This window comes from Zootoca vivipara, chromosome 8 (assembly GCF_963506605.1).
Source record: "Zootoca vivipara chromosome 8, rZooViv1.1, whole genome shotgun sequence".
Classification (NCBI taxonomy): domain Eukaryota; kingdom Metazoa; phylum Chordata; class Lepidosauria; order Squamata; family Lacertidae; genus Zootoca; species Zootoca vivipara.
Genome location: NC_083283.1, coordinates 81,899,580 through 81,913,390, shown reverse-complemented (window position 1 = coordinate 81,913,390; position 13,811 = coordinate 81,899,580). Strand labels below are relative to the sequence as shown.

At 45.3% G+C, this 13,811-nt stretch overlaps 1 protein-coding gene across 12 annotated transcripts in view; it reads left to right on the top strand.

Annotated features, from left to right (window-relative positions):
• PACS2 (phosphofurin acidic cluster sorting protein 2) overlaps positions 1 to 13,811 on the top strand; it is a 45,952-nt gene that overhangs the window by 9,497 nt on the left and 22,644 nt on the right. For 5 of the 12 annotated variants that reach the window (XM_060278078.1, XM_060278079.1, XM_060278076.1 and 2 more), the window contains exons 8-16: positions 1,627 to 1,686; positions 3,031 to 3,105; positions 4,511 to 4,668; positions 4,959 to 5,049; positions 5,255 to 5,329; positions 8,193 to 8,311; positions 9,131 to 9,272; positions 10,595 to 10,699; positions 12,575 to 12,681. In XM_060278078.1, coding sequence (XP_060134061.1) covers positions 1,627 to 1,686; positions 3,031 to 3,105; positions 4,511 to 4,668; positions 4,959 to 5,049; positions 5,255 to 5,329; positions 8,193 to 8,311; positions 9,131 to 9,272; positions 10,595 to 10,699; positions 12,575 to 12,681 — 932 coding nt within the window. The remainder of the gene's footprint in view (positions 1 to 1,626; positions 1,687 to 3,030; positions 3,106 to 4,510; positions 4,669 to 4,958; positions 5,050 to 5,254; positions 5,330 to 8,192; positions 8,312 to 9,130; positions 9,273 to 10,594; positions 10,700 to 12,574; positions 12,682 to 13,811) is intronic. The other 7 variants (XM_060278087.1, XM_060278082.1, XM_060278083.1 and 4 more) reach the window with 3 other exon arrangements.

The window sequence follows — 13,811 nt, the reverse complement described above, 5'->3', positions numbered from 1 at the left end:
ATTTGCTGTATGGGTTCAAGATAGGATCTCCTCCTTTTATGCCTTTGACACAAATGGTATTTAAAAGCCATTCCCCTCTTTCACTTGGCGGGGTTTAAAGTCCTGCCTCTTGCTTCCCAACTACAGTACATTCTATACCAAGAGCCACTATGTTGCTGTATACTCTGTATATGCCTGTGGCTGCCCTTGTTGCATGGCCCCTCCCCCTGGCGGCTTGAGAAGAGCATTTCTCACCCAGGTAGGTTTTAAATCTTTGTCCCTGGTGGGATTTGTGTTCTTTATACAGGGCCCCTGCCAAGGGAGCTGTGTGGCTGATCGATTGTGTTGTGTCCTTTTTCTCCTGCCATACACATTGCTTCTTGAGAGTCCCATGGACTGCAAGAAGATCAAACCTATCCATTCTTAAGGAAATCAGCCCTGAGTGCTCCCTGGAAGGACAGATCGTGAAGCTGAGGCTCCAGTACTTTGGCCACCCCATGAGAAGAGAAGAATCCTTGGAAAAGACCCTGATGTTGGGAAAGATTGAGGGCACTAGGAGAAGACGACAGAGGACGAGATGGTTGGACAGTGTTCTCGAAGCTACGAACATGAGTCTGACCAAACTGCGGGAGGCAGTGGAAGACAGGAGTGCCTGGCGTGCTCTGGTCCATGGGGTCACAAAGAGTCGGACACGACTAAACGACTAAACAACAACAACAACACATTGCTAGCAGGCTAGCATTTATATTTATGTGCACTCCAATTGTTTTGGAGTTTATTTATTAATTATTTGGCTTAGACACTCAGACATCTAGAGGGATAACTTAGTGCCATGTCTTCCATGCAAAAATACAACAAACCTATATCCTTCAAACGTAATCTGTGTGTCATGGATTGCAGATTTTGTTGCAGAGTCAGTTTGTGGGAAACCGTGTTCTGCTGAAAAAGGCTCCGTTTTCTGTAATTACTTGTTTTTAATCTTGTGTTAAGAGGCAAACAAACAAACAAAACAAAAACAACATGTTAAAAATTTGTGTTGACGGAGCTGACTTTGGGTGAAATGCAGAGCTAACTATTCCTAACAAACTAATACAACATTACACCTCTGTTAGGCATTTCTAGTGCCACAGAGTTCTAGGGTTGAATACAGGTGATTGGAGATCAGGAGTGAGAAGAGCTCATTGGCTTCTCTGCAAAAAAAGTAAGAAAGAAGTTACTTGTCAGGAATTAATTAATCCTGCTCCACTAAAACTGCAAAGTGAATTGTGGAATCCAAGCACAACTTCATATAGCGGAAAAAAGGGAGATTGTGCTAGACCTCTGTGGCCTCCAGGGCAATGAGCGGCTAGCTATGTCATTGCACTAGAGGAATATGAGATATCTCTGCCAACACAGGGACATCAGTTTGCACGCTTTTCCCAGTATGGATCTGGAACTGGCTGTCCTAGCTGAACTGGAAATTCTGGCCCAATTCCTAGTCCCTCAGTCCCCCAGATGAATAAGCAACAGCCGTGGCCCACCTTTTGTAAGCTATTTGCACGTATTAACTGAGTATAAATGGTGCACGGTTTGTAGCGGTGCTGTACTTCGACACACAGATACTGTGTGCTTTAGTGTTGTATTGATTGTAATCGTTTACCTTTACAGCAGCAAAACTTCAAGCAAAAAGTAGTGGCCCTGTTGAGAAGGTTTAAAGTATCTGACGAGGTAAGCTGTCTGTGGTTGCTGTCTCCAGCAGCTGCTCCCTTAAATTCTGCATGGGTTTTGCATTATCCATCAGGCTAAGGGGACTTTCATCAGAAATGCAGAACCTCTTTTCACAGCAGGGATTGGAAACCTTTATCATCTTCTTGGGCGACCTCCTGGGGACTGTGATGGGCAGGGATGGGGGCAAAAGCAAATGCCACAACAGATGTGACTCTTGTTTTTGCACAATAGGCTGCATTCAGCTGGGCATTTCTGCACACACCCTCATGCATTCATTCTTCATTCCAGCCAAGGAATGGAACTTGAAGCTGGGCCGTGTGACCTGGGCAAAGTTCCAAGTGCCAAATAAAGAGGCTTCAGTCTCTGGGGCCGAGGTTCCGGACTTCTGAGGTTTTACACCAAGGCAGTTCTCTTAATGGTGGCAATGCACGCCCTAGTTTACCTGCCTGATTTTAATGATCTGGCAAATATTGCCTTTTGTGTATGAAGCAACTAAGTTTGCCATTGGTATGAGCTTTCATGTGCATGCACACTTCTTCAGATACAAAGTATGAAGCTTTGTAAGCCTTCTACAAGGGCGTTTATGTCATTGCCGAAACTGAATGGCCTGAGTAACCTTCTGTACTTGGGTCTCTTCTAAACTGAAATAGGATAACAGGGGAAACAAGAGCACAAAACATTATTTTTGTATAATGTGAGTGATCAGTGTTTTTGAAACATTAAGCCGCTTATTTTTAACTAGCTGACCCTGCCACACATTGCTGTGGGTAATCCCTGTGACTGCCCCCACCCTGTGTCGATCCATGACGTATCCTGCCCCCCCACCCTCCGGCTTATCCCTTTGATTTCCCCCACCCTGTGCTGACCCATGATGTATCACGGCCCCTCTTCCCTGTGACTGGTCCCATCATGTCGTGACCTGTCGTGTCCTGTCCTCCCCCAACCCCCACCCAGGCGAGTCAGTACCTCCATTCGGCCTAGTCTGTAAAGGCTTCGGGCTAGTATGTAAACTGCAGCCGAGGTGCTATTGAGAGGGAAGGTTCTATAGGTGTAGTACCAGTGTAGCCACCGCTAGAGGGCACTGGTTTGCAACCTGGTTCTTTTCCCAGCATGCACTTTTGGCTGAGTGGTGCGTTCTGGAACAGGGTTTTTTTGGGGGAGTTTTATGTGGCCCAGCTGTTGCATCTGTCCACGCAAAATGTCTTATATTAATCTCATATTCGCATGTGACGTTGTGTCAAAATTTCAACACATTCGGTCTAGCGGTTTTGTAGATCACTCAAGCCAAACTAACAGGGAGGCTATACCACTTTTAAATTGTTATACACGGTGCTTTGTTTCTAGAAAAAAAAGGTGCCGATACTCTGGGCAGTTGCCCTGGCTGAAAAATTTCCTCGGGGCCAGGTAAAACAATTACATGTAAGACAAGTACATGTTTTCTTGGAACTTAATTAAGATCTTGGTATACAGTTATTACATGATGTGTGATAATTAAATGACTCGCTGCAATGCCATATCTTTTCCTGTGATCTCAGTACTTTACTGCCTGGCTTTGGGAAGGAAGCATTGGGCTTCAGGATCCTGTCAGAGCTTCGTGCTACTTCCCCAAGCCTGGGAAGTGTTTGACCAGCTTAGGGAAGGAGGTGCGAAGCTCTGCCAGGGTCCGAGAGCCCTCCTGCCTCCATCTCCTCCCCCCAAAGGTTGCATACTGCAGTGTAGCAACAGGGGGGAAAAGCACTGATTATGCATACTTTTAAATAAATAAATATGAGTAGAGAAGACCCCCTGCTGCAGAAGATCAGCACCAACATGAGAAAAGCAGTGAAGCTGAGCAATGAGAATGCAACAGAGGGGCAGGACTTGCTCTCTTCATACAGTTCTAATTGTGTGGGTGTGGAGTTGTGAAGAGGGCCCATAGCTGCCAAGTCTCCCGTTTTCCCCGGGAAACCCCCGTTTTTACTTACCTTTTCCCGGTGGTCCCCCGTATCACTTCGTCTCCCGTTTTTCTCCGTTATTTTCTCCTGCCGGTGGCCATTTTTCTTTCTTTCTGATTTGCCCTTCTATGGGCACAAAAAAATGGCCGCCGCCGGCTTCAAAAGTCGCATCTACGCATGACTGGACGTGCGTAGATGCGACTTCCGGTGTCGGCGGCGGCCATTTTGGTGCCCATAGATGGGCGGGGCGACACCGGAAGTTGCGTCGACGCACTTCCGGTCATGCGTAGAAGCTACTTTTGAAGCCGGCGGTGGCCATTTTTGGTGCCCATAGAAGGGCAAAGCGACACCGGAAGTTACGTTGATGCAACTTCCGGTGTCACACGGCTACCGGTCCTGGATTCTGCAGTCCGGGACTTGGAAGGTAAGAGAGGGCCTAGATGAGGCATCCCCAAACTGTGGCCCTCCAGATGTTTTGGCCTGCAACTCCCACGATCCCTAGCTAAGATGATCAGTGGTCAGGGATGATGGGAATTGTAGTCCAAAACATCTGGAGGGCTGAAGTTTGGGGGTGCCTGGCCTAGATATAAATAAAAAGTTAAAGGTACCCCTGACCATTAGGTCCAGTTGCGGACGACTCTGGGGTTGCGCGCTCATCTCGCTCTATAGGCCGAGGGAGCCGGCGTTTGTCCGCAGACCAGTCCGCAGACTTGAATGCAATTAATGGGCCCAATTTTTGTTATGCTAATAGCAGCCCCAAATAAATCTTAAGTTGCTTCAGGATTGCAGGGAGGACTGCCAAAGTCCTGACCAAAATCTTGAGTCGACAGAGATGCTATTTGCATTTCAAGGGAAGCCTCCATTTATGCTGCTTGTGCTTTTCTGTCTAGGTTTTGGATTCTGAGCAGGATCCAGCTGACCATGTCCCAGAAGTAGAAGAAGATCTAGACCTTCTCTATGATACACTTGATATTGAAAATCCTAGTGACAGCGGCCCTGACATGGAAGATGATGACAGTGTCCTGAGTACTCCTAAGCCAAAGCTAAAGTAATTGGAGATTTTGATGGCCGCTTTGCAGATTCTCGAACCAACTGTCTGTTAGGATGAGAGATGCTGGGGCAACAGAGGGGAAGGGGGGGGTGTTGACTGTGTTTCGGTACCTGCCCGCTTGCTCAAACGGCAGTTTTGCACATGAGCGAGGGAGAGATCTTGGGAAGGATCGACAGCAACCTCTCACATTTTGGCGCACTGTTTCTAGAGGTTTCTATAGCCTCGGCCAAGTTTTGGAGCGCCTAGCCAAAAACAACATTACAATGGCCTTTGTTTTCTTACTATAGACCTTACTTTGAAGGAATGTCACATTCAAGCTCTCAAGCAGAAATCGGAAGCCTCCACAGCATCAGAAACCAGAGAGAGCCACCCAGTCCTGTAAGCGCATAAAACAAGTCCATAAAATATTGACCTGTGCATAAAAATAATTGAATACAACTGATAGTTAATCACAAATGTGTTTCCGCTTCTTAGTAAAGTACGGCAGTTTTATAAATCTGTAGATTTGCCCTTAACCAGAGGGGGCTTGCTTTTTAAAAGGGGTTTCACCCAAGGTGTTTTACCGACTCGTTGTTCAAAACAGGTTGAAGTGCCTGAAGAGGACAAGAATATTGGAAGCAGACAACCAGCAGCCAACATCTCTGACACCGTGTCTTATGTAAGTGCCTTTGTATCAGTATCATTCAGGCAGGGGTCGCTAGTGTGAAACACAGAAATATTTAACAGCTATATAGAACAGGCATCCCCAAACTGCGGCCCTCCAGATGTTTTGGTCTACAACTCCCATGATCCCTAGCTAAGGGGACCAGTGGTCAGGGATTATGGGAATTGTAGTCCAAAACATCTGGAGGGCTGAAGTTTGGGGATGCCTGATATAGAACTTCAGAGTCATTTGGCAAGACGGATGACAACTTCTGTTCTAATCTTTTTGTTTTCAGGGGATTCATTTTGGATTGGTGCCAGTTTTTTGTGTTTTTTTTTTAATCTCTTCCCAAGTATACTGCATTTTTTCCTTTCTTGGAATCCCTGTTTTTTGAAACCTTACATCCTTTATAGGCCACAATTTGAATATTTAAAAAAGAACAACCACGTATCACCCTACAGCCCAGGTACACATTCCATGCAGGTGTTTGGGAGAGAGTCAACTGGGAACCATTGACTGTGGTGGGGTGTCTATTTTACGTAGTAAAGGAGATAGAGGCGTTTTGATGGAGATGTTTTTAATGGACCTTTGAGAGGCGATTACACTGTTGTTATATGGGTAGAAGGGTGTTTTTACTGTTTTTAACTTGAGGGTTTTAAATTCAGGGTTGGTATTGTTTTACTTGAAAAATGCACCTGGGATGAAAGTTGCTGAGAGGGGGGGGGCAATTGCAGTAGTTTAGGGCAGGGGGGAGGCATGGTGTAGGAATCATGACAAGCCCGGTTATACGCAGGGCTGCCTCTGAAACATCGGCTGGTGCAGAATTTGGCAGCCAGGTGGCTCACCAGGGCAAGACAGTTTGAGAATATTACACCAATCCTGACCCAACTGCACTGACTGCTGATTAGTTTCCTGTGTCCAATTCAAAGTGCTGGTTTTGACCTATAAAGTCTTGAACAGCTCAAGACTGCAATACCTCAAAGACCTCCTCTCTCCATATAAACCAGGCATCCCCAAACGTTGGCCCTCCAGATGTTTTGGACTACAATTCCCATCATCCCTGACCACTGGTCCTGTTAGCTAGGGATCATGGGAGTTGTAGGCCAAAACATCTGGAGGGCCGCAGTTTGGGTATGCCTGATATAAACAAACCCAGATCTGATCAGCACCTGAGGCCCTTCTTCATGTGCCTCCTCCATGAGAGGTCCAGAGGGCGGCAACACAAGGGCAGGTCTTTTCTGTGGTGGCTCCCCCTCTGCCCTCTCTGGGGAGGCTTGCCTGGCACCTTCATTGTACATCTTTAGGCGCCAGATGAAAACGTTCCTCATCGAATAGGCCTTTGGCTGATTAATATCCCAAGGCCTTTTAAATGTGGGGGTTATTTTTGTTTTAACTATTTTTGCTTTTGTCCTGTATTTTTATCTTGTGAACTGCCCTGAGATCCTTGGATTAAGGGCGGTACATAAAATTTACTCCTACTATGACTACTACTACTACTACTACTACTACTACTAATTTATTATTTATACCCCGCCTATCTGGCTGGGTTTCCCCAGCCACTCTGGGCGGCTTCCAACAGAAAAATAAAACACAATAATCTATTAAACATTAAAAGCCTCCCTGAACAGGGCTGCCTTCAGATGTCTTCTAAAAGTCTGGTAGTTGTTTTCCTCTTTGACATCTGATGGGAGGGCGTTCCACAGGGCAGGCGCCACCACCGAGAAGGCCCTCTGCCTATTTCCCTGCAACTTGGCTTCTTGCAACGAGGGACCTGCCAGAAGGCCCTCGGTGCTGGACCTCAGTGTCCGGGCAGAATGATGGAGGTGGAGACGCTCCTTCAGGTATACTGGACTGAGGCCATTTAGGGCTTTAAAGGTCAGCACCAACACTTTGAATTGTGCTCGGAAATGTACCGGGAGCCAATGTAGGTCTTTCAAGACCGTTGTTATGTGGTCCTGGCAGCCGTTCCCAGTCACCAGTCTAGCTGCCGCATTCTGGATTAGTTGTAGTTTCCGAGTCACCTTCAAGGGTAGCCCCACGTAGAGTGCATTGCAGTAGTCCAAGCGGGAGATAACTAGAGCATGCACCACTCTTGCTAGACAGTCTGCAGGCAGGTAGGGTCTCAGCCTGCGTACCAGGTGGAGCTGATAGACAGCTGCCCTGGGCACAGAATTGACTTGCACCTCCATGGACAGCTGTGAGTCCAAAATGACTCCCAGGCTGCGCACCTGGTCCTTCAGGGGCACAGTTACCCCATTCAGGACCAGGGAATCCTCCACACCTGCCCGCCTCCTGTCCCCCACGAACAGTACTTCTGTCTTGTCAGGATTCAACCTCAATCTGTTAGCCACTGCTACTACTACTACTAGGAGATGGGAATGGAGTGGGGTTGGTTTATGGGGTTAGAAAGAGGAAGTAAAATGTGCTCTTGAGAATGCCTTGACCCGCTGAGAGTGGAGGTATGTATGAGCTTTGTGGGTGGGTTGAGAATGTGACGTAGAGCTCTGGCTGAGTAATGTTTTGTACCTTTGGGTTCTGCTGCAGAGAGTTTGTTATCCAGTGCCCAGCTTGTCAAATACCATGTGCCTTTGCAACATTGGAGACCTGGGATAGAATGGCGTCTCTGTTGGCATATGGACTACAGCAGAAATGCAGGCCAAGGTGGCTGTTTTGCAGTTCATGTTGAAGCCAGTCCAACTTGGGGCTTCATAGCATCTATGATACTGTTTGGGATAGATCCATAGATAATGGATTGCACGATGTTTTGCACTGGTCTGGCTATGGCCATTATTTATTGGCACTTTTTAAATATATACATGCTGGCAGAGTACAAAGGCTTTCACAGAACATCCACTCCAGTGTAATTTGTTGTTTGCAGGAAAATAAACATCAAGAAGACACAGAAACTGAACTGTCTCCCCTGGATAGCTTCATGGAAAAGGCTCCGCTAAGTGGCAGGATGACAAAGACAGAATCCCTCATAATTCCTTCCAGCAGGTAACCTGTCTATAAGCTGCAACATCACCTCCAAAATCTACCTTGTATGGATGTAACTCGAGACAGAAGAGCTTTTAACTTATGGCATCTGAGCATCATTTTGCATGGCTTTCAGTCCCCGTGTTCTGTTCCAGATGTTATGCACCTTAGTGACCATTCTGTTTCCTAAACAATTTTTTTAAAAAAAATATGATTCAAAGTAAGCTTGCAAAATATTTAATAGCATCACCAGTACAGTGATTAATTAAAGAGACAAAAGTATACCTAAACAATGAAATGGACATGGCCGAAATATACTGACAATTGAGCAACCGCAAACTGAGGTGTGGTACTTCCTTTTTTCTTCCAGTATTGAGATTTGTGAAGCTATCAATGATTTATACCTCAGCTGAAACTCTTTTATTTGTCCCAGTTCCTTCTGGAGCAGGAGAACATGTGCTTGCTCCATTTTCCCTGTGACAGCCATTTAGATATTTGAAAATGGCTATCATATGTCCTCTCCGTCTCCTCTTTACCAGGCTAAATATGCCCAGTTCTCTAAATTGTTACTCATTTAGATTTATATCAATATTTGTGTGATTGTGTTTAAATTGGAAATTGTTTTTTTTATATATGCTCTTGTTGATTTGTTAACCGCTTTGTGCTTCATTCAATTACTAGGCAGGATAGAGTTTTAAAAGATAAATAAAAAACAATTGCACTTTAACCTGCTGGTTTAATTGATATTGATATTATTGATATTTCCTGCTGGCCCAGGAAAGCTGCAATACAGTGAGCAGCATTTGAGCCATTGATAAAGATCCCCCTATTCTCCTTTAGCTCCTTTCGATCGGAAGTGAAGCATTTGGGACGCAGAGGCAGAAGCACATCTCTGAAGGAAAGGCAGCCCGCTAAGCAGCAGAATGAGAGAGCCAACAGCCTGGACAACGAACGCTCTCCAGGCACCAGGCATCGCTTGCAGGTGAAATGGGCTGCCCAGTGCCAAAGGGGCCTCCTCCTCCTTCTCCTCATGTTCTGGGGGCATGCTGCCAAACCGTCTCAAAACTTTGTCATAGTTTTGGAGGGGATTCCAAGTTTTGAGGTCTGGAGTTTGTAAAAGCTCTCAGCATGTGCACCAGAATGTGCAATAAAGAGGCTCTGTTTTTAAGGAATGTTTTTTTTATCATTCATTACCCTAAGGTCCCAGGGCAGGTTACATCATTAAAAGCAATATTTAGAACAGTTTATAACCAGAAAAAAATATTCAAAACCACTTATAACCATGAAAACGAGGCTGGTCCTAAAAACATGCACCTCATGTGTGAAAAGCCAGTCTTTAGCATTCTCCTGAAACTATATAATGAAAGTGCCAGACTTAGAGAATGCCCTCTCCCAGGCCACCAACCCTTGAGCCCTAGTGGCCCGGGGCGCTGAGGGGCGCCCCAGCAAGTGGGGGAAGCTGCGTGGCGGCCTCCCTTTCCCTCCTCCTGGACGCCCGTCAGCCGCGCCGCTCGGAGGAGAGAGGTAAATGAGCGGAGCAGGGGCACTAGGACCCTGTTCCGCTCTGCAGCGGAGCTTTCCTTTTTTTAAATGGATGGATGGATATGCACCAGGGCGCCCAATGACCTTAAGACGCTACTGCTTGAGCCTTCTCTGCTGGTTTCAGCACTCAAGGTGGTCTGCAGGGAGGAGGCAGGCTTTCAGATTTTTTGGGGGGAGGGGGGACTGAGTTATTTAGGGTTTTAAACCCCAGTGAGAGCACCTTGAATTGGGTGCAGAAAGGAACTGGCTACCAAGCAGCTGATTTAAAAGAGGCTGTATGAGATCTAAATGGAACCCCAGCCAGTAATTCAGCTGCTGCATTTTAGACCAGTTGAAGTTTTCAAGTCGTCTTCAATAATACCTTGATCCTCAGCAAGTCAGAAATTGGCAACTATGGACAAATGGCAAAACAGTGTGCCTAGATCAGGCACCCCAAACTTCAGCCCTCCAGATGTTTTGGACTACAATTCCCATCTTCCCCGACCACTGGTCCTGTTAGCTAGGGATCATGGGACTTGTAGGCCAAAACATCTGGAGGGCCGCAGTTTGGGGGTGCCTGGCCTAGATGTTTGAATCAAGCCAATTATTTTGGGTGCACAGGAATTTATTTGACATCACTTCATAGATGTCCCAGCTCAATGGGCTAAAGAAAAAAAAAACATAAGATTGTGGCAGTGATTTAGATTGAGCATTAAATAGCTGGGCAATGAAGCTTGTTCTAATAAATGAGGAATCTTAAGGGCTGCTTTCATTTATTTACAGATCCCTAGGAAAACTGTGTACGACCAGTTGAATCACATCTTGATCTCAGATGATCAGCTACCAGAAAATATCATTCTGATCAATACCTCTGACTGGCAAGGACAGGTAAGGAGATTTGGAGTGATAAGTACATAGTCATTTTAGCTTAAATCACAAAGGGCCAACTGTAGACAGACCCTTAAATGTTCCAGTCCCCAGATCATTTGGTTGCCCTTTTTGAAATGGAGTGGCCAGAATGGCACACAGTTTTCCAAGTATGGCTGTATCCTAGATTTGTATGAGGTCTTTGCAATACTGGCAATTTTACTTTCAGTCCCTTGTGAAATAGAATTTTCCCTTTTCATGCTGCCAAATGCCGAGCTATTCTAATTTATTCCTTCTGGTTAGTCACCCGAGTTCTTGTTGCAATTTTTTTGATTCCTTCTGCATCAGTACATTTACAGGGCAATCCTAACCATACCTACTCAGAAGCAAGCCCTTCTGAATTCAGTAGATATTACTCTCAGTTAAGTAGGGTTAGGATTACAGCTGCACATTTGTTGAACTTAATTTACCACCCATGTGTTGCCCATTCATGGCGCTTCAATTGCAGCACTTCTAAGGCAGCCTCCTTGGATGTTTGCTATCCTGAGTAATAATAATAATAATAATAATAATAATAATAATAATAATAATAATAATAATAATATATTATTATTATTATTTATACCCCACCCATCTGGCTGGGTTTCCCCAGCCACTTTGGGCGGCTTCCAACAGAAATATTAAAATACACTAATTTCTTAAAGATTAAAAGCTTCCCTAAACAGGGCTGCCTTCAGAAGTCCTCTAAAAGTCTGGTAGTTGTTTTTCTTTTTGACATCTAGTGGGAGGGCGTTCCACAGGGTGGGTGCCACTACCGAGAAGGCCCTCTGCCTGGTTCCCTGTAACTTGGCTTCTCGCAGCGAGGGAACCGCCAGAAGGCCCTCGGCACTGGACCTCAGTGTCCGGGCAGAGCGATGGAGGTGTAGCCCAACGGCTTTGCAAACTTGGCTGCTATTCTGCTCACTAGATAATTTACACACAAATTAAAGAGTACCAGTTACAAATTTGGTCCGCCCATGCTGGGTTTGGTTCATTACGTAAAAACGGCTTTACATTTTTTGTCACAAAATTTGCAACCGCTTTTGGATAGCGTTCAAACCCGCGGTGGGTCTTGAACCTGGAATCGCAGGGAAATCTGATGGCAGCAGGTGTGAAACTTATTTGGCACTCGCCAAATGAAGAAACTTCAGGAACATAACACAAAGGAGGGCAGAGATAGTCACTGGTATTCCCTAATCGTTAATAAATATAAAAACATTCAGGTCAGATTTGCTCACTCACCTGAGCTATAATGCACTTAGCTGCTTGGTTCTCTGTGCTACGTTGTGCCCCCCCCCCCCGACAGCTGGACACAATTTTGAAACACAGAGCTGTGCTTTGAGCTGTTGTCCTCACAACATATTTTGCTGTGCTTAACAGATAGCCCCACTCAATGGCATCCAGTGTTCCTTAGAGCTAGGACCCAAAGCAGTGGATTCAAATTACAAGAAACAGTGGGGGAGACTTCCTGACAGTAAGAGCTGTTTGACAGTGGAACTCTCCTTCCTTGGAGGCTTTTAGGCAGAGTTTGGATGGCCCCCTGTTAGGGATTATTTAGTTGTGGTTCCTGCATTGCCGGGGGTTGGACTAAATGACCCCCGAGGTCCCGTCCAACTCTACAGTTCTTGGGTTCCAGGAGACCTTAATGAACCCCAACAATTTTCTCAAGCTCGTTTGCTTGAAGGATTGTTGGCCACTGTGGCCATGTTTGAATCAGTATATGTTAATAAAATATGATGTAAATTGCCAGGGGTGTTTTTTAAAAGGACAGTACAGAAATAACTAAAATAAATCAATGCATTAAAATATATATATATAGAAGGTCATTTTTTTTACACACTTGTATATCATTCTCAGTTTCTTTCAGATATCTTGCAAAAGCATGCCCTTCCAATCGTCTGCACATGCTCTTCTGCAGATATCCAGGCAGCTTTCAGCACCATTGTCTCTAGAATACAGAGATAGTAAGTTATTTTCTTTTTTTTAAATAATATTGTGTATATATATATGTGTGTGTGTGTCCCAGACTCTCGTGCATGGGCCCAGCAGAGATGCCCCAAGTTTTATTGCCAGTAAAAAAATAAGGCCACAACTCTTGTCCCAAAGGAGAATTTGAGTTGACTTTCCCTGATGAAGTCTAGCAAGAGAGATGTTTTTCTAAGACCACTTCATTATTTCACCAATATGTATAAGTTACCAAGCGAACGTTTTTACGATGCATCTGTCTGAGACATAAGAAACTGAATTTTCTATAAAGGCAGATGGGTGAGGCCAACCACAGATGTTCAGGGAGGGAAGGCGAGGCTTAGGAGAGATGTTGTAGTTGACACTATCACTCTGTAAATATCCATAAAAATGGCAAAAGTAGTTTCTTTCCCAAATAGGTTTCATCTTAAACAATGGCAGACGCAGCAAATAAAGAGCTCACTTGTAATATATCAGTGGTTCCAGTGCTCATTTCTTCTCTTTCCAAAACAGATTTTTTTTATCTTGAACAATTGCAAACGTAATAAAGAGCTCACTTGTGGTATTGCAGTAGTCATTGTATCGCCACCCTGTTCATTGTTTTATCAGCAGAGATCCTGGCAGATACCCGTGTCATAGAGGGATGCTCACTGAGCAAGCTGGGCACTCAAAATAATGAATGGCCCAGCCTCCCTACAAACTGAAAGGCAGATGAAACTCATTTCCATAAATTTGCTAGCTATAAGCATCAGTCTGTGTGGTACCCCACTGCTTTTACTGCCCGAATCCAAAATTACTTCTGTCGGTATCCGTTTTCTGTGTTGCCCTCTACAAGAATGCATTCCCCCCCACCCTTAATTGTTTGTATTTCCATATAAAGAGTCTGAAATTTGGTTTAAAACATGCCGTTGTAAGCTAATGTCCCCCCCCCCAAGTAGCTTCCTAATCTCCTGGTGAGATACCATTATGTATTGAGTAGAAGCCTGCTTGGAACATCTGTAGAAAGACAGCTCTTCATAGATGGCTGTTTTCTGGGACGGGCGTAAGTGGCGAGCTGAGCTTCTGCAGCACATAACAGCCTCAACACATCCTTTGCCGTCGCAGCAAACTGTGACCGCGGCACAGGCAC